The following is a 24,943-nucleotide window of genomic DNA, read 5'->3' on the forward strand; positions in this document are numbered from 1 at the left end:
TCTGTGTGACCAGGCTGGTGACCAGCATGAGGAGGAGGTGCCAGGCTGTTGTGGCTGTGTATGGTTCTTCCACACGCCACTGAGGCTCCTGTTTGTTAAATGAATAAATTGCCAATATGTCTTATTTCTTCAGACTTAAATCATCCAATCCATCAAACAACACTAAATAAGAGTCACTATCAGAAAGGGCTGTTTGGCAAGGAAGATTTGGCAAATCTTTCATGGGCACAACACATGAGCTCTGCTGCTCATCCCACAAATGCACATTCCCTACAAATACGGCACCATGTAAAAGGGAAAATAACAGGCTTATTTATTGCCAAGAAGCATTGTTACAACAAAGAAAAATAATCTACCAAACAAAAATGTCCTAGAGAGAGAGAAAGAAAGAGAGAGAGAGAGAGAGAGAGAGAGAGAGAGAGAGAGAGAGAGAGAGAGAGAGAGAGAGAGAGAGAGAGAGAACAGTAATGGTTCAGTCCTTATTGCTGATCTGAGTGAAATACTAACCACATGTTTTTATGGCTGCATCATTCCACCATGTGGGAGTATATGTCTGTAAAAAGAATGTAGACACATTGACCTAAAAATTCAGCAGTCTTCATACAGTTCTTTAGAAACGTTTAGATCTCCTCTAGAATTTAAAATCATGTTTTAGAGTTTTAACAAAATTCTTCTGTACAGTATGAACTTGTAAGTGTTGACCTACCAGTGGCTGCTGCCCGTTTTGAAATGCCTTGTAAGAGAAAAGTCATGAACGTATTACTTGAGTTAATACACTATATAGAAGTATACAAATTAATAGTATGAGTATATTCATCTGCAAACTGCCATCTTGTGCTCACGCTGTATCTGCAAATAAAAACTATATTATTGTTATATTTTGATTACAAATAAGATGAGAAATAAATAAAACTTAATCTACATGTCATGAAAGAGTGGAAGTATTTTTCTGGACTGAATTGGCACAATGTCACTGTTCTCTGAGTAAGGAACGGCAGCTACATATTTTCAGCCTCTGTCACCTACTTTAAATCAACAGTGTCATTATCACTTAATCCAAAGCGCTCATAGTGCAGAACAGAACTGGACAGACTAGGATCTACAGGGCAGGTCGAATTATTTTACAGATTTAACTGTTGCACTGTCGTGGCTGATGCATTCATTAGTCATGTGTTTCTGTGCTTTCATTACTCACTTACTCTGAGTCCCAGCTAGGGTGAATCTATGCTCTGGCTGCTGGTGTTTTACATGCAGCTGGACCGTCTCTTCACTGCTTTCGGGCTGATATAGTCCCATGGTTTATACAGTGGTTTGTAGTCGGTCTGAATGGGTTGATGATCATGATCCTCATCTTCATCCTCAGGTTTGTCTCACCCAGCAATGTCAGTAAAGTCTGTTTAGATAGCAGACTGGTGCATCACGAGAATCAATCGATGGACTGAAAGTTTTCTTTTATGTTTTACTAGCAGCTGGGCGGTCAAATATAAAATGCTTCATGACAGAGAGATCAATAATGGTCGGGAACAATTATATTTATTTTCTGGAAATGTGTGAGGCATATCCTGTACATACTATGCAAAGTGTTTATGGCTTTCTTTCAAAAAAAAAAAAAATGAAAAATGAAGCTGTGGTCATTCTGTCTGCCATCTTTAAGGCCTCAGTATCACCCAAGGATGTGTCTTTTTGTCCACTTGTTACTGTGAGGTGACTTAACTGTCCGGTAATTTACATTCAAAAGCAGCAGTCGCATTGTAGTTTCAACATTCGCTCGCATCTGGGTTGATTTCCTGAGAGGAGATAAAAAAGATACAGTTTATGAAATTACCATTTTACACTTTATTCTCAAGGAGATGTCAGATCAGATAATAGCAAGTGGATCAAAATCAATGCGGCAGAACCCTTTTTTGTTCGACTGATTTTTCTTATTTCTTGGCAAAACATCAATTAAGTCACTTTGTCAGATTTCGCACAACTCCCTCTGGAGCCACAAAAGAATTCTGATGTGTGTCAGATCGGCGTGTATACAAATGAGTTAGACAATGCATACCTCCAGAGGCGTGGGCAGAGTACCAAGGCTGCGCTGGACAGCATGATGGACCGATGGGAAGAGACAGGGGCTGAGAATGCTGTCTACTTTACAACCCTGAGAGTGGAGCTGGGATAAAACTCTCTCTGTTGACATACAGAGAACATCGGAGTGAGTGAATCTTTTTGTTTAGGTTTTAGCACGTGTTCAAACAATTCAAAGTTTGGGTACTTTCAACCCATCATGTGTGAGATGGTTGTAAAAAAAAACAAAAAAACAGAGACCAAGGCAGGAAAGACAAAGTAACAAAGGAATACATGTTTCAAGCAGAGCTGCAGTATGGGAGTGGTGGGGTGAAGCTAACCTCTGGAAACAATAACAGAAACAGTGAGTGAGGGAGTGAGTGAGCGAGAGTGAGAGAGACAAGGAGGGAGAGTCACTCTGCAGGACAGTATGAAACATTAAGCTCACCTGGGCACGCAGCCAGGAACACTCTAACATCCTGGACTTCCAAGTCTCCTATAACCTGGTGAGTCACACACAGACATAGTCACACTGCGATATTCAAGCATGTGTTAGGCTATGTGAGTCTGATGAATGTTCTTCTTTGATCATTGAGGTCAAAGTGGAGGAAGCAATAAAGTCATATAAGTATGGGTGATAAATTAAAAAGCTGTAAAAGGTGTGCGTGTGTGTGTGTGTAAGACCCGAAGGGCTGTATATCATATTGTCATTATGTAATGTGTAATCGGTTGACATCTAGTCTAGTCTTCAATTATAATTTCTTGTAAATGTCAGCAGAAAGGAGTCAGCCAACTGGCAGAGGAGGGCTGACATCCATCCACATGTTACATGTTAACAGATCAAACTGAACGGCAAAATTTAGCTGATGGTAAAAATAACTTGAGCGTTTGTACAACCCACTCTATCTTCACATCTGCATACTAACTCTTTGGTTGCCGGTTAGTTTTTCTGACATTAGACTGCATACATGAAGGCAGTTTCTTGCAAACATTTCCAAGGCATTTGTGGCCTACTTAGTTCTGATACCGTAGAACTTTTAATCTTCAGCATCTTCACATGTAGTACAGTAAGCATACATAGCAATAAACAAACACATCAAATATATAAACACCTTCTCTGCGATTTTCAAGCTTTTATAATTGTTGCCCGAGACATGTAATATTTGATGGAAGTGCATATCTACCTCTACAGGGCAAGAAAACAACAGTCTACACAAAAATAAGGCATTATAAACCGAAATACTTCAAATGAGTCAAAACTGAGAGCTAGAAATACATAAAAATGATGAGATATGAGGTCCAATTTTGGAGAATTTCAGTGTTGTAAAAAGAACATACTGTCATACTTGAGTAAAAGTGAAAATTATTTTGTTAAAATATTCCTTGAAAGTCATCCATACGAGCAATGCTTGAGTATCTGACATCAAACACATACGCGTACGTTTACTTATGTAAATGCAGTATATATTTATATAAATATAAATATTCAGCATTTTTCTGATTAGGCTGACTGTATTTTTTAGTCCTGGTCATCGGGGCCCCTCTCTGCATGTTTTAGATTATGTTTCCCAGCACCAACACACCTGATTTGAATGATCACCTCATCAACAAGCTCTGCTCAAGCCTGATAATGACCTATTCATTTGAATCAGGTGTGTTGGGGCAGGGGAACCTCTAAAACATGCAGGGCAGGGGGCCTGGAGAACCAGGACTGAAAACACTGTGGCCAACATAATCCCTATTTGTTTATTTGCTTTTATCTGATTGCTAATATAATAAATTAATGTAAACATTTTCTAGTGACTAAGGTTATCAGATAAATGTAACAGAGCAGAAGTACAAAGTAGCAGAAAATGAAAATACTGAAGTCTAGTACAAGTTCCTCAAGATTGTACATGAACTAACATTATGTAGAAATTGTCATTTTGTGCGATTTGGTGCCTCCAAAAGTTTTTGAGTGCGTCACCACTGTTGTAAATACAAAAGCCCAGGTCCGTAACAATTTGTCAGGTGCTAACTATGAACAATACGTATGACAAGTAACACAGTGTAGAAACAAGTGATAAGGGGGCAGAGCGGCTGAGGCAGATACACTGTACCATCAACATGACTTTAAAGCTGGTGCAAACATAATAAACACATAACGCTGGTTTAAGTACATTACTTGAGTACATATAATTAGAGTACATTATAATTACGTATAATTAAAATTATTACGCCACTGCATAATTTAGTGTAGAAGTCATAACTTTGACTTATTAAGAAAAACATGTGACTTGGTATCTCCCAATGTTGACCAAGAGTATTTTTCATCTTTATCATGCGTTAATTTTTACCTTTATCCAAGAGGATAGAGAAGGGCGATCATAGTTTTAAGCAGAAAGATCATTTATTGCACAAGAGATTATGTGTTTTAAAATCCTGGTATGGCACCAAAATGCGCCAAGAAATGAAAACCAATCAATTATTAGATGGTTTTGGTGAAATTAACCAAAATGAAACACAAGACAAGTTTACACATTGAATTCTTGTCAGTTCTCTTTCCTCACCTTGCACAATGCTGTCATGGCCACAGAGTCTATGAAACCGACTGAGCTGAAATCCAGAACCAAACAGTGCGTGTGTGGCGATGTCTGGGCCGATGAGGAGGAGGAGGAAGAGGAGGAGGTAGTCGGGTGGATTCTAGCTGGATTCTCTCTCTGACCACGGCTCACTGTCTGCATGTGGCGAGGAAAAGTTACACATGACCACTCGCTTTATAACCTCTATGGTTCCCATGTAACACAAACACACACAAAGTTCTTCCAACATCCTTGTGCAGTTTTTCTGTCCCCTCAGCTGACTTACACATGAGCCACCTACGTACACACACCGTGTATGCTGGCTAGTGTAGGTACTGCCACTAAAACTCATATCCACGTACTGTATATATCCACTGCATTATAAAATGTCTTTCACTCAAAATCATCTCATTTTACTGTTGCTAATCACTGGCTGCACTCCTTTGTTCCCTCTTTGTGTGTGTGTGTGTGTGTGTGTGTGTGTGTGTGTGTGTGTGTGTGTGTGTGTGTGTGTGTGTGTGTGTGTGTGTGTGTGTGTGTGTGTGTGCATGTGCGTGTGTGGCACCTGTCTGATCTCTGTGAAGACCAGTTCAGAGTTGGCAAAGTAAATCGGACTGGAACAGGAGATAACAGTCAAGCCAGGGACTTGCTTTGCCTGTTGGGAAAGAAAAACAAAAAAACACATACAACAGAGACACACATAGTAAATGAATTCAGCTCCTACTGCACCTTCAGTAAATGAATAAATAAAATAAACCTGACATATTAGTTACACCCTGAACAGAAGGTCAGAACCTGCGAGAGGAGTGTGGTGCACTTACAGTAACTGACACAGCAGATCTGAAACAAGAGATGCTTTTTTGTAGTATTTTTTTTTTTGTGTGTGAAATCTATTTGACAACAATTTCCAATAAAAAGAAGAGATTAAGAGACAAACATCTGTATCTGAATCACTTAACTTTGGCCTCAGCTGAGCCTTTTCTGACAAATGCGCTCATTCCATCTTTAAAAGGTGAGTTCCCAATTTTACATGTCTGACAAATGCAGAATTCTTGTTCTGTGCTGAGTCATTTTCTATTAATTATCTGAAGCTAATATGAATATGTGTATCGTTCAGGCCCAACACACATGTTAAATGCATTTACTTTCTCTAAAAAAATGTTATTTTAAGTAAGAGATCATTAGTTAGTATTTAGGTTAAAAAGCTAATCAGTTAGTTAGTTAGTCACATATATGGGACCCAGACCGCATTGACTTCTTAGACACAAAAAAAGCTGTTGCGGTGGTGATACATTTGTCAAACATGAACATAACTTGCTAAAAAAAAGAAACGTGTGCCCTGTCCCATCCTCTACCAGCGAATAGTTCAAATCATAAATTTTTCACATCCATGTTTGGTTAAGCCTCAGTCTTCTTCTTCACTGCCTTTGTTGGCACATTGCTGCAGTTTATCGCTCATTAACGCCACCAACTGTTGATTAGTGGAAAGACATGAAACCTGCCGCAGAATTGTTTTGTCATGCGCAACCTCATAAAAGTGCATAACACTAATGAATCAGGGAGCCACTCATAAAAACATTGCCTCATAGCATTACTAAAGGTGAGAGACATGACTGATGAGGGTAGCTTTATTGGTAAGTAGTAAAATGTATTACTCAGTTACTATTTAACCCATTTTTACTTTAACCTAACAGTGTAAATGGTTCTTGATTGATGGAAACCCCAAATAAGATTTCCATATGTGCCATAGTAAAAGGTGTTTATGCTCTCAAAACCAGATGTAGACACAGCTGACCCGTTACAGTGTGCGATCAAAGAACATACAGAATACCTGCATGTACAGAATGAATTCATGAGGGGGAAGTTCAACAGAGAGAGCTGCTGCGCACACCATCGACGCGTGATAGACACTTGACAGGGTTAGGGTACACTGAGTGGAGCTGTGCAGCAGCCACCAGCTGAGGAGAGAATCAAGAGGAGGGAACAGAGAGCGAGAAGTTGACAGGAACTCACTGATGCTCCGAGCACAGACAGATTGCCTTTGGTGACAGTTTGGTGTTTTGATGTGTGACAGATGGTGGTGTGCAGTCAGGGATTTATTTTTACTGTGTTCTGGCTGCCTGACAGTGGTGCTGTTCAGAGTAGGTTTTCTAAGTGTACAAAAGACTGACCTTCGCTGGTGAATTCAGAGTTCTGTAGTTTAAATGCGTTCGTTTTTAAAACTGGCGCTGAGCAGATCTTTTCCAAACTCGTTTTATTATATATACTGTTCACAGATGCTGTGAGTTGAAATGTTTCATGTGCAGATACGAGGCAGGCTGTGGAGAATTCATTATCGACTCTGTTCCACACTGATGACATTATAGATATGCTCATCCACAGCCTGGAGTTAGCAAAGATCATCAGGACTCACGTAAGGTCAGCGTGATTCATCTCTGCCGATCAGGGAAGCATAAACAGAGACAGGCCCCGGCACATAGACGGTGAATAATGGCCTGCTGCCCAATAAAGAATCATCCAATTATCACGTTCACACAGTGAAACATCAGGTTGGTGTTCAAATAATGATCCACACTGATTTATTATTGTGGAAGTAATTGTAGTTGTGTGGTATAATATATTAGAGCAGTAGTGTAGTTGTATGGGTACTCTGTTGTAACACTGAGGCTTGTTGGAATAAATGCAAAATATCCTCAGCAACTTCAGAAATCAGTTCAGCTGTGTGTGTGTGTGTGCGTGCGTGCGTGCATGCGTGCGGGTCTGATTTTAGGTGGAATACATTTCTGCAGCCGTCAAGACTTAAATTCAGTGAGGTGGTGGGTAGAAACAAAACCAACAGACCGGTTTCAGTCAAGGATTTGTGTTTTTGTTGTTTTGGGGTTTTTTTTGACTCTGTGGTATATTAAAGACAGTACACAACAGATGGAATCCAGCAGAAAGACGGCTGTTTTGGATTTGTGATGAAGCTGCAGTCTATTTGGCTCATTAAGACTTCAGAAGTTTAAAAAAGTGAGCAACTTTGATAAAAAAAAAAAGTCCCACTTTTTTGAGAAATACTCTTCTTTTACTTTCTCGCCAAGAGTTACATGAGAGGATCAATTCCATTATCATAAATTGAGAGTAAATATGAAGCTACAGCAACAGTGGCCTAGCTTAGCTTACCTTCCTGACGGGAGACAATTCTAGAAGCAAAGCTTCTGTTCCAGCACCTCTAATAAACATGTTATATCCTATTTTTCCACCAAGTTATACCTTTTCATTGCGGGTGAACCAAATGACATATGGCATGCTAATTGTGAAACTCAGAAATGCTGGTATGGTGGATGGTTTAAAACTTTGAAGGGAGCCAAGTTAGCTGTTTTGCCCACTTCCAGTCTTTATTCATTGCTCAGCTAATGGCCTGCTTGCTCAGATATGAGAGTGGGACTGATCTTCTTATGTAACTCTGGTGAGACATCAAATAAACATGTTTCCCAAAATGACAAACTACTGAACTACTTTACTCAACTTACCTCAAGCAGCAAACTTTTAATCAACAACTTATTGTTGTGAGAGCTGTGTGACAGATTGAGTTTACCTCAGTGTAGAGTCCCACATCTTTGTAACAGTCTGTGCCAGGAATACGACCCAAAACAACAGTGGAGGAGCTGAAAGACGAGGACGAGATGAAAGACAGGCGAGAGACAGAAGGGAATATTAATGAGGGTGCTCGTATGCCAGGGAGACAAGCGAGAGGGAGGAAAGAAATGCAAAACTGTATCAGAAATGTGATGAAATTGGTTAATGAATAAATGATTGAAGATGAGACAAATCCACATGACATTCCCTTTCACACATACGGTAAATACAACCCTATTCTCAGTATGATGAAACAAGAAAAACACTCTGGTTACTATGTAACTCTGATTATTTCTTTAAGCAAGTAAATACAGTATGATGCTGATTAGTTATTATTGTTAATAATAATTACAATTCTGTGAATAATTAATAATAATTTCCCATGCTAAGTTCCCATATGCACTTTCTTATACACTGTTAAACCATTGTTAAATGTATTGTGATAATTGTGATGATAAGTTTTTCTTTTGAAAACAGGACTGTCGTCATGGCACGTTGAACTACTGTGTCTCAAAACACTTTAACACTCGTGCAAATGTTTAACATTAATGCATCTTGCATACATTTTGGCGAAGGTGTGTGTATTCTTTTGTTCTTTTAGTTTTAAGAGTTTAAGTGTATAAATATTTGCCTTTAAGTTAGGGTTACGTGCAATAAAGCAGCCATAAAGCCGTCCATGTTTAACCCATGTACTTTCTGTGAAAATAAAGTGTAGAAAATAAACAAATTTAGTATGAAAATAAAATAAAGTGTAAAAATTATCCTGTATGAAGTAATAAATAAACAAATATAGAGTAAAAATAAGTGATAAGTGATAATAAGTGATGGACCTCCTGTCCTGGTTGGGGCTATGTGTCCTGGCTACTCCTAGAGTTCAGACAGAAAATTGCATCCTGAGCCACACTCTGATTTGTCATTACCTTTTTGCACCAACAATTACAGTATCTGTAGAGACCAGTTGGTTTGGCACTAACTGAGAAATAATGATATCATTCCAATGCAAGACAGGTCAAGATTTTCAAATTGAAAAGCTTTTTTCAGATTAGTGTTGCTGACAGGTGGATGAATATAACGAGTACGTGAGGATTTGTGTACTGTCAGAGCCAAAGCTTAATATGTCTGCACTGTACAGAAATCCAACCACGTTCACAAATGATATTCACTGACTGTTTCGTCCTGTAGAGGAGTGTGCACAGAGAGAAGACGACAGCGACAGCCAGACCCAGGTCCAGGTTAAAGATCAGCGTGGAAATCAGCGAGGCTACCCACACCAGCTGGAGGAGAGGAGGGAGGAGACAGGAGCAGGATCAGAAGGAAGACGGTGCTGGAACCACCATTCTGTGCTATGAGATGGAATGATGCTGTGTGTGTGTGTGTGTGTGTGTGTGTGTGTGTGTGTGTGTGTGTGCGCGCTCATGCATGCACGCTCACCAGGTCTAATCTGTCAGACTTCCAGAGCACACACACATCTTTGAACTGAGCAAATATCCCCTGCAGGTTCACCACGATGATCACTGCCAACACTGCCTGGAACACACAGCGAGGTATTACTGAAGACACGTGAGTCATCCTGACCGTGAGACTCTTCCAGATGGAGCGTGACTCGACTTTTCTTAAAACATCTTCACTGGCATGCTCTGCAATTGGTTATGGAAAGTCAAACTAACTGGACGACCGCCAACTCAAAAAAACTTTTGGGGCATTTGTTCCTGACACAAAAGCATCAGCACAATCACAACTCTTCTGGAGATTGTTTCATTCCCCCTGTTGTACATTGCGGGACATGTACATGTTATGACTTTCGCTGAATCATTGCTCACCAAGCCCTTTACAAATCAACAACATGAAAAAGTGGAAACAGACAACTTTTCAACATTCCCTCCCTGGTGTTTCCAAGTGACGCCGTAACCGGGTCTCTGTTTTCCTCATAGCGTAGCAACAACACCAACACCAACAACACGGCAGACACCACATCGCTTTCCAGATTTTCGCAAAGAAACGATCAACACCACTTTGAAACTAAGGGAGAAGAACGAAGCCTGTTCACTGAAGAGGCAAAGTGAAATTGGCATAATTTTACATGGACTAATAGTTTGAGTACTGCTTCTTGCACACAGGTCACTACAGGGATTGGCACTGGCACGGGGGCTGAAAAACATCAGGAAAACTCGAATTTAATCATTCATTTAGTTTATAATGGAGACATGACAGCAGATAGGGTTGTACCATCAGTCAAGCCTTTATTTCCCGGGAGTGGCAGACAGAAATCGAGGCTTATATAGAAGCAGTCTAAACACTGATGGTGCCTTTATTCTCTGGCCAATCAACCCTTACTTCGATGTTGGATCATGTTTGTGTAAAAGTAAAGGTATTGTGCAAAAATATTACATTGGTAAAATTGTAATAATTTGCCCATAGGAATATCACTCGAATTGTCTATCTATTTATAGTCTTATAATCTTAAAGTATCTGGTGTTAGATGTACTTCAGTATGAAAAGTAATTTTCTGGCAATAAATGTATAAAATGTACAACCTGATATGATATTCAGCTTTTTTCTGATTAATATAATCAGTGTTTATCTTATCCGATTGCCAATTAACTTAATCAATTTGAAAAATTGTTACTTTGGCTCTGATGCAGCACGCCATCTGCAAAGTAACAAATTAATGTTTGCCTCCGAAATGTAGGGGTGGATGAAATATGAAGTAGCAGAACATGCAAACACTACAGTAAAGTACAAACACCTCAGAAATGTACTGAAGAACAATACTTGTGTAAATATACTTAGTTAAATTCCATCACCCCTTCATAGGAATAAATTCAAGCCAAAAAGTTGTCTGTTGCCAGATGGCAAGAAGGTATGATTACATCTTTAGCGTAATATATTTTCATGTATCTCAGCTGATCGATGACTTAACACCTGATATGATGAGCAGATGTAACATCAGTTATCTCATTTGCACTTTACCTTTGGCAGCTGCTCGAAGAGATGACCAATCTTCAACAAGATGGTGAGAATCATCAGAGCTGATACCAAACCTGCCATCTAAGACAAGAGATTCAAACACAACAGGAGGACGATAAGGCAAGAACAACAGACGATAATGATACTGGTAAGAAGAAGACAATTCAAAAGAGTTATATAACTGAATTGTCCATAAAAAGATCACTCATCCAATGATGTTGCTTCACTATACAGACGTTAAGACAATGGCAATGTTGGGTTTGGGTGGCACAGTACCTGTGATTTGACACCAATGCTATCCTGGACCATGCTGCGAGAGAAGGAGCAGCTGACGGAGAAACACTGGAACATTCCTCCTATGGTGTTACACAAACCCAGAGCGAGCAGCTCCTGAGGCAGACAGATGGCAGCATTTAGAAAAGATCTCAGGGATTCTGCTGGTGAGCAACTGGTTGGCCTGTTGGTTATCGTCATATCTTGGGGTATACATACATGCATACATTATTCCAGGGGTTAAAGGTTAACAGGTATGGTCACAAAGGTGCTAATTATGAAGTGAAGTGTACAGATTCAAGATGATGGCACTGTTATAGTCATCATTAACCCATTGCAGAGGGAATGAATTGGGAATTTGTTACAGATCTCCAGAATTTGATCAGTTATTCTTCAGAAAACTGCGAAGGTCAGTGTTTCATCTTCATTATTCCGTACTTCTAATATGGACAATTTTTCAGGATTTTCTTTTTCTTCTTCTTTTAGCAACCAAGGACTTGCATTCTAAAAAAAAGCCTACTGTATCTATATTATACTGTATCTATATTATACTGTATCTCTCTTCAGTGCACAGTGCCTGTTTGATTGCAGATCTTCTTGTTTGTCCTTCACTCGGACGAGCTGACAGAACTATCAGTGCAGCAGCTTTCACAGAGAGGAAAAAGTCACATCTGTGGCTTGCACGACTCAAAGTCAGCGCCGAAAGCGGAGTTGTGGTTCTGCGTCATCGTCGTTTCATGGTGAGTGTTGTTTCAGAATTCTCAGGACACTGGTCTCATCTTGCAAAAGCATTAATTCTCAGTTCTGTCATTTCTGTTAATCTCTGTCTGCACCCAACGGCAACAATAACGACTTTCCACATGCGAACTGAATTTTCACATACATTAATGACTGGGTATTTATACATATGAAAATATAAATTTGTACATGTGAAAGTAATGTCACATATAAGCTGTAACATCTGAATAAAAATGTGAATTCTGCAACTGTGAATCACCTAAATTTCAGTTATGACTGGCTTTTTTAACATATAGATCACACATGCTAAAAAGTTTCTTTTTGTTTTTACGATCAAAATTCTCCACATAGGAATTTGACTTTTTCATATCTGTCTGCTTGTTCATATGCGACTGGCTTTTTCCACATGTAGATTGGAATTTACGCATGTGGAGGCTCAAATATTTAATTATTATGCACCTGTATGTAACATACCCTTTTCTAAGCTTTATGCTATTGAAAAAAACAGATCAAAGGTTCAGTTTCAGCTGAAATTCAGTAAAGAAATCTGCCGTGATTGTACCTGTCTGAGGTCCACGCAATAGCCGTGTTTGTCAGCAAACACTGAGCCCAAGGCTGAGTGGAAACTGAAGCCAACCAGAGCCACAGACAGAGCCGGAATAAACAGCTCACTGGCCTGAGAGAGCGAGGGGAGGACTGGGGAAGACATGCTAGAGAAGAGGAGGAGGAGGAGGAGGAGGAGGAGGAGGAGGAGGAGGAGGAGCAGGAGGAAGGAAAGAAATGACAGCTTGATCAACTGGATGACTAATTGATCATTCAGATAAAAGAGATGAAACAAACAGATATGTAAGGCTATATGTCCACCAGTTTTGACTGAGTCACCCCGTGAATGACTCATCATCACACACACTGCATTGTCTCAAAGCTATCCAGGATAACACAATAAGATAAGTGGCTTATTTTCTATGATGAGAGCAGAAGTGTACAGAATGGGAGGTCAGACAGAGGTTAGAGGATCAGAAAGATGAAGAGTCATTGAGATTTGAGTGATGCAGACGCATATATGTTTTCCAATATATACACAAAATAGTGGAAAAGGAAGTATATACAGTAATAATAAGTTATATTAAGTATATTTATCACAATATATATGTGATGTTTTTTCAGGCTTTGAGCTGAATAATTCCTTTAAAAGCAGCACTATGTCAGACAGTTACAGTGAAACATTTGCCTGCAGTAGATTCACCAGCTTCACTGCTCTAAAGTTCATAACTTGAAGGCTTCAACAATATATTAAAAACACAGCAAAATGAATGCCAGGGACAAACAGACAATGACACAGTTCTACTGACCCACTGGGTATGTGTCCCACCACCTGGACTCTGTGCTGTCCAGCCAGATCCATCTGCACTGACAGGATGGTGCCCAGGACAATCTGTGGGAGACAAACAATGGACGTGACTTTTTCTGCACAGAATGTCCAGTTCGCGAAACAACAAAATACAGTATTCTGCATCTAAAATGTCAGATCAAGCGGTCTGTTCATACACATGCGCACGGAAGTACAGAAACACAAACGTTATCATCAGTCAGATACCGCCTGCTTACTGATAGGGATCATGACGTGAAGACATGGGGAATATGGAAACGGTTCAGAGATGACCTTTCAGATGTCTCCGGTCTGTTGGTGTGTGACTTTGTTTTTGTGCTCCATATGTCATGTTGTATACCAAGTTCAGTGTTTCTGTTTTATCTTGCAAATGCTGTTCCCAGGGGTGGACTCAGGATGTTTGACGGGCAGGGGTGGAAAAAAAAAAAAAAAAAAAAAGGTACCGGCTGTATGCGGTGGGACACCAGCGCACAGAAAGTCGTGATACATTTTGCAGTGAAGAAAGGGCACTTGACCACGTTTTGTCCACTGGAAGGTCACTTTGTAATGTCTAATCTACCACAGGGGCATCCAAGAGGGCACTTTCGCTGCATTTTGTTTTTAAACGTTTTAACATAGGGGCTATTAAAAAAAAAAAAAAATCATTATTAAATTTTACAAAGACAGAATGATGGTTAATCAGTGGCCAGGTGCAGATATTTATTGTGTGTGGTGATCTGAGGTTTTGGAGATAAAACCAGATTTTTATATAATTATGAGTCATTCAGCAGTTCATCACTGTGGCATCTGTCCATCTGGGTGCATCTTATGGGCATGAGTCTACTGTGTGTGTGTGTGTGTGTGTGTGTGTGTGTGTGTGTGTGTGTGTGTGTGTGGGTTTATCCCTCACCAGTATAAGTTCCCACGGTATAGCGACAGGCAGCTTGTTCTTAAAGCGCTCATTCAGCATCTTGCCTGTGATGAGGATCACCATGGCAGCCGCAGAGACAGACAGAGATCCTGGTACAGCACTCGTCACTCCAAGCAGAACATCCCTTAAAACCTGGAGGAAACATTTCGTATGTCCTTTAAAAGGCTAAAATATGGCAACAGGTAACCTTGGAAACTAACATTTCCAACCACCATCTTCAAAAAAACAAATCTTCAGGGAAAAAGTACTTTTTTTTCCCAGGAGAAACCCTAAACCCTTCGACCCTGGGGTGTGATTTTCAGGCGTGAACCGCTCCAGTGCGCATTGCAAGTTAGCGAAGCTGAAAGAAAACCTCCACCTGCAAACAGCTGATAAGCCACTCTGACACTTTCCCAAACCCAGACTTCCCCTTGAAATCCTGTCCATGCAGAGATGACTGACAAAGTGCATCTCTGGAGGAGGTCTAAAGTGCCAAGGCTAAAAACAGAAAGTTATCGCTCACTCACAGCAGCAGCCACCAGACAATTACGTTCCAACAGGTTTAGGAGAGGTGTGGAGACAGTTGGGGTCCGGTGATGGCACAGGAGAGGTGATATGACCTCCACCTGAGTGCACTGAAGTCAAAACTTCACAGGCTAACACTCCAGTTCAGGTTCTTTCCCACTGACTAAGTTCAATCTGATTCATTATTACTTGTAGCTTATGTGATGACAGAAAACCCCAGTACCATGTTCCATCTTCACAGATGTTTATCCACCATATAACAGTGCTACAAGGAGGGTGTGTAGATTCAAAGTCTTGCCCAGGGGCACTTCAGTGTTAAAGCTCACCAACGTGAATGTGTGTGTGTGAGTCTGAACTGACCCGGGCTGAAGGCAGCAGCCCCGTGTATCTCTGCGCAGGTATTCCAGTCATCAGCGGCAGCTGCAGGATGGCCACATGCAGACCTGCTGCTGTGGTGTAGCCTCTGATCACAGGATCGGACAGCCAGCGACACACACCGTCTCCACGCAGCAAGTACAGCAGGAGCTGAGTGAACACACACACACACACACACACACACACACACACACACACACACACACACACACACACACACACACACACACAGTTATAGTTGCTGTAGTTGTAGTTATATCTCTTCTGTGTATCCATGTTATTGCAGCTCTGTGGATGAGGGACTTTAACAATGTGACGACTGATATTTTACATCCAACTCCACTCTACCTGCTGAAAACATCTGGAGTGATTTAACGTAGATGGCTTCCAGAGGGCTAAATTCTCGACCAGCTCACCAGAGACCATTCAAGTTCTTGGCAGCATCGGAACCAAGAATATAATAGTTAACTCAAACTGAACTAAAAACTAAGAAATAAAAAATTTTTAAAAAACTTATGAAAAATACAAAACTCCATTAACACTGATGGGAATTCACTGAGGGGTCTTGTCAAAGCCGAGGCATTAATGAGGTCTGCTGGTTGGTCAGGGGAACCTGCGCGGAGCCGGTTAGGGAATTAAATAAATGTACGAAAATAAATCTGATTCAGAAATTCACATTTAAACACCAAGTCTTGGTTCTTTTCTTTTTTCATAGCTGAGGGTAGGATATCTCTCTTACAGTAATACCTCAAGTCAACTTGTACGGTAACAAGCCATGATGTGTGAGTGCAACAGATGAAAAGATTCAAACAAATGGGACGCTTTAGTGGATGTCTGCAGGGAAATTCTCTTTTCACCTGCTTTTCCCCATAATGGGGCCAGAGGTCAGAGGTGAGTATCAGCTGCACAGTGGTGAGTGTGTGTGTGCATAATGTTTTCCATTGTATAACGTGTGTGTGTGTGTGTGTACCTGTATGAGGCCACAGAGGATGCTGATTTGTACAGCCACGTTCACTTTGGCTGCCTCCACATCAATCTGACTCTCCTCATCACCGTTGCTAAGCAACTCCACGTTGGCTGTCACAGACCCAATCATGATGGCCAGGACAGCAAACGTACCTGTCACACATGATCACACACACACACACACACACACACACACACACACACACAGGTGAGTACTGTGAGTACGACATGATATTGTGATTTAAATGCTTCAGCGAAAGAAGTAGAAAGCTCAAAGTGTGGTGGAGGAGTTTCACCAGATTGAGGTTATCATAAATTTGTTAGTGAAAGTTTGAGCCGACATTTTATATTCTTCAGTTACTCATTTTCAGAGCTGCTCTGAGTTAAGGCAGTGAAGTTGTGTAAGACTGCAACCAGGCAGCTTCTGTACATCAGGAAAAAAGAAGGGGGCGGTCACCGATGGAGAGGTGTCTGGAAGTGCCGAAGAGGAAGTAGATGATCAGAGGATAGAACGAGGTGTAGAGACCAAACACTGGGGGGATTCCCACCAACATGGCATTGGCCATACCTGCGAAAGAAGGGGGAAGGTGAAGGTGAATGAACGGCCGGGGTGTACTACTGAAAGCAAAGGAAAGCCCTGTATCATTAAAACTCCTAAAGCCACTCGTGGGGAAAGAGCTTTTTAAGGGGTTTTGGAGGTCTCTGGATTCAGGAAAAAATCTCCTCAGTGTCCCCCATCTTTGCTCAACTTGCTGTTATAATCCTGGAAAACACGAGTTGGGAAGAAAAGATTCCATGTTCCTTCTCATTATATTATATTTAGGAGAATGCAGACATCTCCAAAACTCAGCAGCTCACACCAAAAAATATTCAGATGGATAAATCTCGCTACAGGTGAGAGGAAAAAAATACATTTTTGGTGAACTATCCCTTTAACACTCTGTATGTGATCCTCATAAGATGCTGCATCCTCACCCTGTGGCAGCTGTATGATCCCGACACTGACTCCAGACAGAAGGTCTCCTAATGCGTTTTCTCTGATGGAGTAGCGTGGCAGCCATGACAGGATGGGAAAAAAGCCGAGCAGGAAGCTCTTCAACCTGGGACCAGAACAGCTGGAGGAACACACACGCGTGCGCACACACACACACACACACACACACACACACACACACACACACACACACACACACACACAGGATTTAAGGACAAAGCGCTTCAAATAAGGCCATACATCAAACCTAAACCTATCTGTTGACTCACCAACATTGTGTTTTCACCCTCTCCAAAACTGACAGGGACTTCTTTTCTACTCGCTTTCCAAGGACATCCAGCTGTGCATTGTCCAGGGCAACAGCGAGATATGGCTGCCTGTGGTGAGGAAGGCCACTTCGCTCAACGCTGTCCATCTGAAATCAAAGGTAACTCACGATACAGGCTAGTTTGAATGTGCTCCTGTTTCAATAGCGTGTGTGTGTGTGTGTGTCTGTCAGTGTCTGTGTGTGATTAATGTGTCCATGCACTGTTTCTTTATGTGTGCAAAATGTGTGTATTAAGTTACAGGACAAAGAAGAGGCGAGTAGTCGTAGTAACTGTAGAGATAACTAAACAAACCAAAGCAGTGACTGACCGGACCTTTATCAGCACGAAGCCGCACAAGCACAAAAGGGTTCACATGTGCAACAGTGGGCATGTGTGAGGGTAACACACACACACACACACACACACACACACACACACACACACACACACACACACACACACACACAGCTCCACAAACTCTCACACGTGAGTCGGGGAAGGTGGAGAACAGCCTTGAACTCTGCACATTAGAGCGAGTTTACAGCCCCCTTTCTCCTCCCCTTCACCCCCCCATTCAGTGCGTCTGAATGCCTCTATTATCACGGCCCAGCTTACAGAGACTCATGGTCTGAATGTGTGTGTTTGCGTGTGTGTTTGCGCGTGAAAGAGAGAGACAGAGAGAAAATGGCAGAGAGAGAGAGAGAGAGAGAGAGGGAGAGGGAGAGCAGATGAGGAAGAGACATATTTTCTCTGTTTTAATCTATTTTAATGAATTCTGCTTTGCACAATGGGCAATTTATGAAAGGCCATTCCAAGTGAGAAAATGTGATGTTAAATGAAAGACTGACATGGGGAATGAGAGGCACATGTAGACGGGAGGGCGCCAGAGACGATGAAAAGGGAGAAAGTTTATTTTTACAGTTGTTTTTATTGTGCTTTTAAATCCCACCACAAGAATACATTTGGAATCCTCAGGTCATTAAAATGAAGAGCGCCGAGAAACTTCAACAACAGCTTTGACGTACAAGTCAGCAACTTCAGGTCATATAGAGAGGTATTTACCTTTACACGCTAAATAAAGTTAGTTCAAAAGTACACACCTGAGATCCAGCACTAACAAACCAAAATAATACATTTAAGAGAAGCAGATTCTTGGAGGAGGAATGAACTGTCCACGCACCGCTGACTCTTCAGAAGTGAATCTGTCTCAGAAGCAGCATGAGGTTTCGGACGCGTTCGGCGCGGCAGCGAGGCGACTGGTGCAGAGGCAGCTCGAAGAAAGAGAAGGTGAAGCTGCGAGAGAAGCTGAGGTTGGTGACGGGATGCAGCGGTGGCAGACGGGGAGGACGAGGCAACCGGCGCTGGGGCATCGCCCTCCGCCTCGCCCGCAACCCTCTGACCCCTGAACCTGCGGAGACAGAGAGGGATGGGCGGGGAGGAAGTGAATGGATATGTTGGGAATATGGTTGTCATTAAATATACAACTGTAAGCTGCTCCCATAAGCAAATTAGTGGACCTTGCACCGTGAAACAAAGAGGAGTGACAGATGTTGTTACAAATGCCACATACAGACATACTATAACATTAAAGTCTGCGTAAGCATGTTTTTTTTTTAACTTTCTCTACAGTGGTGGAAATTTGCGATGTATTAAGGGTAAAATCAGGGAATATACCGCCTTGTTCGCCGTTTGGCACCTTGGCCCTGAGCCCAAAGGTCTTCCCAGAGTTAACCTCACTGTGGGGCCCCTGGAAGAACCCCAAGACTGTATTAAGATCAAGGGTGGAGTGGGAGCGTCTCTCCATGGTCCGTGTGATCAAGGAGAAGCTGCTTCTTCATTATGCTACTAGCATGCAGGTCCTACTAGTGATTGTTTGTCCACATTGACAGACTGAAAATATCAGGAAACCACCACGATGTGAGGCAGGTCGCTACTGTGTGTTTTAAGCTGGAGCACGAAACCAAACCGAGGGATCGCAAGCGAAACATTGTGCTGCACCGAGAAATGTTTGTTGTGTTCCCTCTGTAGCAGGTGTGAACCTCACCTCACATGTACAGTGGTGTGTTTTGATTTTTTTTGGAATGTCCAGGAATTGTTGGAACTTTGAATTAGGTAATCTTGGTAATGATCTGTATAAAGACTCAGATCAAAATCTAACTTAAAAGTTGACACTATTAGTAGACATTAAATCTTTCAGCTTTGTTATGACGCTCTATAAGTTCCAGATACCTGCACTGTCCTGAGGGACCGCTACAGGTGAAGATGGAACCTCAGAGTTAAAACTGGAACTGGAAGTATCTTCGTCTTCGCTCTGGCTCCCACGATAAGGAGTGGACGGCGTGGGCAGAGGAGCAGGAGGTGGAGGCAGAGGGTGCTGTTGAGGGAGAGGTGGGGCGATTGAGGTAAAGGAGGATTCGGAGAGAGCCAGGCCTCCCCAAGGTGTCATGGTGCTATCTGAGAGGAGGATGGTGGAGGGGCCCGGATGAGGGTGAGAGGACGAGGAAGAGGATGTTTGATGCTGGCTGCGTTTTCGGTGATGAGCTTGATGGAGAGCCGGGGAGGGGTGTGGCTTGGCTGTGGTGAGAAAGGCAAGAGAGTAAAATAAACAGATCTTCAATATACTTGGAACTATTTATGAAATTCCACTTAAGGCCTACTACTGAAGTTATTGCTATGTGTATGTGTAGAAATCCAAGCAACATTTTGTAGAAACTGGCATTTTGTGTGTTTTGATGCCCCCCACCGTCTCTGAGTGCAGCACCACAGTCGTAAACACAAAACCCCATGAAAAGTGATGACATGGAAAATCTGAAAACTGCTATACAACGCATAGAATAAATACTTCTTAATTTGATTCGTGTAGGAAATCTGATTTATGTTACACTGACGTCCCTGTTTGTACAATTGAAGATATGATACTAATAATAACTCCCAGTATCAAAGACGACACCCTTTCTTCAATATGATCCAATTAAATATTTCATTTTCAAGATTTTATCATTACAAAATGATAACCATCAATTGATGATCAAGTGTCTCCAATCATGTCTGTGCATCCTCCGTCCCCCTGCAGCAGAACAGTCCCTGCCTCCACCCACCTCAGTGGAGAGGGGGGTGGAGCATGAGAGGATCACCTGTCGTTTTTCTCCCAGATGAGCCAATGAGAGGCAGCCGCTCACGTGACATCACCAATCCAGGAGCCTGACAATAGAAATAAGTATGGCTCTTTCACAACTGACATGCTCAAACTTATAGCAAATATGTTCCTGTTGCATCATACACACAAATAACTGTAGAAAACAGTTCATACACACTTCGTTACAAATATGCATTATTTTCGACACGGCTTTAGGGATAGTGATGTAGGTCGCTGCAGGTCAGACGATCCACTTTGTTTCAGACATTCATGGTCCCCACAGGAACAACCCTCCCGACTTTAGCAAATTTCAGAGAAAAACTTGTACAGTGGTCGATGGGGAGAGACAAATCCATTTTTGATCCTGTTTGAATTGTGACATGAACTTAAAGACATAATTATCCAGGTCAAGGAAGTTGTAGTTTGTCATAAATAAAGTAAATTACTATGTAGCTGTGTGTTGAACTGCTCAGTGAAGTACATCAGTGAACGTCACCAACACAACCATGGCCACCAACTCGACACAGAAAAGGCAAAAGATGAAAATCACAATAAAACATCCTGACAACTGCAGTTATGTGAAAGGAGAGTTCATCAGTTTTCAGTGTTAAGGTTAGATCAAGCTATATACAGGATCAAGGTTCAGTAGAGGGTTTTTGTGAGCGATCAACAAGACAACGTCAGTAACACTAAACTGAGACTTTCTTGACTCGGAACATTTTCTTATACATTGACAAACATCATGTGTAGTTCATGGCACAATTTAAACAGGACTGAATAATTGTCTCTCTGCGTTCACTACCATACATGTTTTTTTCTGAAATAAGGTCCCATGAGTGAAACTGGAAGGGGTGTGAGCTCGTTAGCGTACCGATGCCAAGTCACACAGAGCCAGTAGCATGGCTGTAAACTCTTGTTCCTGTTTTTCATCTACTTGAAAGAAATCCCCACCCTATTCACTAAAGTGGAGCAGTGACATGGTCTTGAGTTACCTTGATACTGAAAGAAATGACAGACGGATGGATGTGTGTGGAACTGGAAGTAAACAGCTTTTTATTTGAGAATGAAAGGTTATAAGAACACATCCCAACAAAAAGGGGAGATATACATATTCATAGAGAGGTCAGATCCAGGATGTCAGAGTCTACAGTGCATGTTGTACTCTGCCTAAAGCAAGAAGAGAGCAAATATTCTCGGATGTGTAAGCTTGTGATGCACTTATATTGCATTGTACAATATTGTTGTTCAGGTCAGGGTCTGATGTTAAGCTCCATTTTGCAGACGGAAATGAGGAAAGGTGAGCGCCGTATCCTTGCATCAAACGTGCCGATAAAGAAAGAAGGAGAAATCCTTGAAAATGAAACACAGTTTCTTGAAGTTTGAAAAGAGTTGCAGATAAGGGTCAAGGTGAAAGGCAGGAAATGAACACATCGTCAGAAGTAGTGAATGAGAGTGTGTTTGTACCTCTGTGACGCGTGTAGGTTGTCACTCCTTCTGTACTCTATATACTCTACACAGCAGAGCGGGAGTCACTTCCTGTCTCTCCACATGTTGTTCAAAGACTGACGATGACTATAATTTGGAGCAAATCTTTTTTCTTTTTTTTTTTTAAAGATGTAAAATTTACCCCAGAGACACATCCTGGTTTTTGAAAGCCCCGTTCTCTCTTTGTCTCATCTTACAAAGCCTCACTTATTCGATCAGTCAGTCCTTTCTCTTCCTGTAATTTCCTCTCTGCTTGTCTGCCTTTCCCTTTGAACACCAGCAGTGACGTTCAGTGCAGCAGGTGCTCTCTCAATTGTCTGTCTCCCCCCTTCACTCCCTCCTCACCTGCCTCAACTTTACCTTGTCAGCACTTGTGCTTTTGCTCTCTCCTTCTCATGTCTCTCACTCTCTCTTCCCCCTGTAAGTGATAGTGGTGGTTACACAGAGCACTTTGGCTCTTGGCTTTCCCCCCTTCCTCTTTTCTCTCAGTGGTGCACCCCACTGTCGCTTTTTTTTTGTGAGTGGCAGGGGTTATGAAGATGTGCACTTTCTTCAGGTCCCCCTCTTCCCTCCTCTTCGTCTCCCCGTTCACTGTTCATTTCGGGTGACATTAGCTTTCCTTCTTCCTCTCTTCTCCTCTCTCTCATCGTGAGTGACGGGTGATGGGATGGGTGCTTGACAAAAGGCAATGTGAGACGAGGCTAAAATATTAAAATATTCATGGATGCCTGCAGTCGGCCCCTTCATGGGCTCTGACCCCCATCCAGCCCACACAGACGCACACACACATACCGCTAAAAGTGCACGCAGGTCGACAGGTCTACACACACACACACACACACACACACACACACACACACACACACACACACACACACACACACACACACACACACATCTCCTTGATGGCTTCAGTAACATCAGCTACAGGTGCACACTTCACCTGACATTTACATTTAAATTGCAGCCAGCTCACTGTGAATAAAGCACACACTAACACACCCTCTGATCTGCCGTGTGTGTGACATTTAGGTGAAACATGCTGCTGGCCGTCTCACACTTCATCTGCACTTCATCTGACACAGCTACATTTGCATACCAGGCAGTGCATACACAGAGACTCATGCTCACACACACAAAATATGCAAATCACTGTGCACACATCCCATATCAACCTGCCACTAAAGCAGCGTTCGCATGTCTTATTTTTCACAACACATTCTGCTTCAGCTGTGCTAAATTAGCACTGTGGAAGACATGCACACGTCACTGTACGTGTGGGCAAGGTTATACAAACCCTCAATCACACGCTCATGACTTACTTGTGTATAAATTTAGAGTCCACTCAATAAACCCAAAACTCTGTGGCTGGATATACAAAAACTGTGCGCACGATCATAGATTGACACAAACATGTTTTTCTTTGTGTAGTGATGAGCAGCTTGGTGCTTCACATTAATCAAAGTGGAACTATGAAAGTTAACACTTGCGATACAAATAATTAAAGTGCCAGGACGATGGTCTTTGTGGTACGGCAAGAAGAGGGGAAAAAGCAACTCTTCGCTAAAACTATGTGGATTTAAGTGCCTTGCTCAACTGCACGTCAAGAGTTGATGTTAGGACTGGAATTTTTTAACTTGAAATCACGAATCCCTTCTGTGTGGAGGCACTGGTAGAGCTTGACTTTGGTTAGGCCTTGTCCCGGGGCTCTTCTTTGAGTCAACAGCTTTATTTCTTGGCCGGCTGAGAAACAACATGCTGCATTAAAAATAGCTCCTGTCATTTCAGCCATCTTTGTGCAGTGTGGTGCTATTCCCTGAACGAGGCCACAGATGGCCCAAACACATCAGAGATGATTTTAATGTTCTCTTGAAATAGTCATGAAGACTTCAGTGTCTCCTTGATGAGAACCAAATGGTTTCATTGAAAAACGTAGCCTGATGTTGTTGTTTTCAATGAATGAATGAATGGTTATTGTTAGTTTCACTGAAGCCAACACAAACCTTAATCAGTCCAAAAACTCTGTGAGAAAAAAACTGTTAAATCTCCTCACAGTGCATTTGTTGGTGATATTCCTGCTAAAACCATCATCTCAGAAAGAAATATTCATTAAATATTAGACTTTGGCTCCTAGAGAAATGATAGAGTTTGTAGCATCAATTGTTTGACTTGCTATCTTTCTTTGTTTGGGCTGATTTTCCTCATGACTAACTGCAGGGGATTCAAAGCACCTGTGCACAGGTGGGGAGACACAGGTGGGGCGTTTCCTTACCAGCCAATCAGGGTGTGCCAACACTCTTAAGAGAGGTGGGAAATGGCGCGCCGGTGGTTCTCACCCTCATACTGAATCGCTCCCTGACTTATCAAGAACCTCATTCCCCCTTTAGACTGCCAGCCAGAAACTCTGGTCGATTTAGGTCCTATTTTGTTTTCCTGGCTGCCCACATCTTTCTTGAGGGAACTTTGTTTATTGGGGAACCCCTTCAAACCCCTCGACACCTTCAGTTTACCAGTGTATTCCCCTGGGGCTTGTAGGGGCATAGTTGTTTATTATACCTGTAAGAGGTATTTGTTTGTTGATTTATTGCCCAAGTAGCAGTACTGCCACAAGTGTTTCCCTCATTAAATGGCTTACAAACTGCTATGTACCCCATAAATAACAAAAGAAC

The 24,943-nt window shown here is 41.9% G+C and overlaps 1 protein-coding gene and 1 long non-coding RNA gene across 3 annotated transcripts; one reads left to right on the forward strand and one right to left on the reverse strand.

Moving 5' to 3' along the window:
- Positions 1-75: 75 nt before the first annotated feature.
- LOC119023534 (prestin-like) lies at positions 76-23,040 on the reverse strand. Of its 2 annotated transcripts, none has more exons than XM_037105554.1 (22): positions 22,635-23,040; positions 20,788-20,854; positions 19,883-20,227; positions 18,834-19,061; positions 17,615-17,760; positions 17,327-17,466; positions 16,809-16,919; positions 16,356-16,504; positions 15,371-15,535; positions 14,486-14,638; positions 13,559-13,641; positions 12,769-12,916; positions 11,472-11,585; positions 11,199-11,276; positions 9,660-9,755; positions 9,396-9,502; positions 8,188-8,257; positions 5,176-5,265; positions 4,599-4,766; positions 2,498-2,552; positions 2,048-2,172; positions 76-1,787 (listed from the first exon to the last, which is right to left on the reverse strand). In XM_037105554.1, the coding sequence occupies exons 5-22, from the start codon at positions 17,758-17,760 to the stop codon at positions 1,758-1,760; spliced, it is 2,028 nt and encodes a 675-aa protein (XP_036961449.1). In that variant the 5' UTR covers positions 18,834-19,061; positions 19,883-20,227; positions 20,788-20,854; positions 22,635-23,040; the 3' UTR covers positions 76-1,757. The 2 variants fall into 2 exon arrangements, with proteins under 2 accessions (XP_036961449.1, XP_036961448.1); XM_037105553.1 differs by lacking the exon at positions 22,635-23,040 and adding an exon at positions 22,254-22,622.
- On the forward strand, positions 9,432-11,877 carry LOC119023537. Its single transcript, XR_005076288.1, has 5 exons — positions 9,432-9,549; positions 9,726-9,772; positions 11,208-11,343; positions 11,430-11,635; positions 11,836-11,877. It is a non-coding gene; the product is annotated as an uncharacterized LOC119023537 (long non-coding RNA).
- Positions 23,041-24,943: the final 1,903 nt, after the last annotated feature.

This window comes from Acanthopagrus latus, chromosome 7 (genome assembly GCF_904848185.1).
Source record: "Acanthopagrus latus isolate v.2019 chromosome 7, fAcaLat1.1, whole genome shotgun sequence".
Taxonomy (NCBI): Eukaryota; Metazoa; Chordata; class Actinopteri; order Spariformes; family Sparidae; genus Acanthopagrus; species Acanthopagrus latus.

Bases quoted from the DNA above. Each gene is read 5' to 3' on its own strand.
- LOC119023534 (XM_037105554.1), bottom strand. From the start codon at position 17,760: ATGGACAGCGTTGAGCGAAGTGGCCTTCCTCACCACAGGCAGCCATAT. The intron at 8,258-9,395 runs GTCAGTGAATAT...CTCGTCTTTCAG, and splicing joins CTCCTCTACAGGACGAAACA to CTCCTCCACTGTTGTTTTGG. The intron at 5,266-8,187 runs GTAAACTCAATC...CTTTCCCAACAG, and splicing joins ATGTGGGACTCTACACTGAG to GCAAAGCAAGTCCCTGGCTT.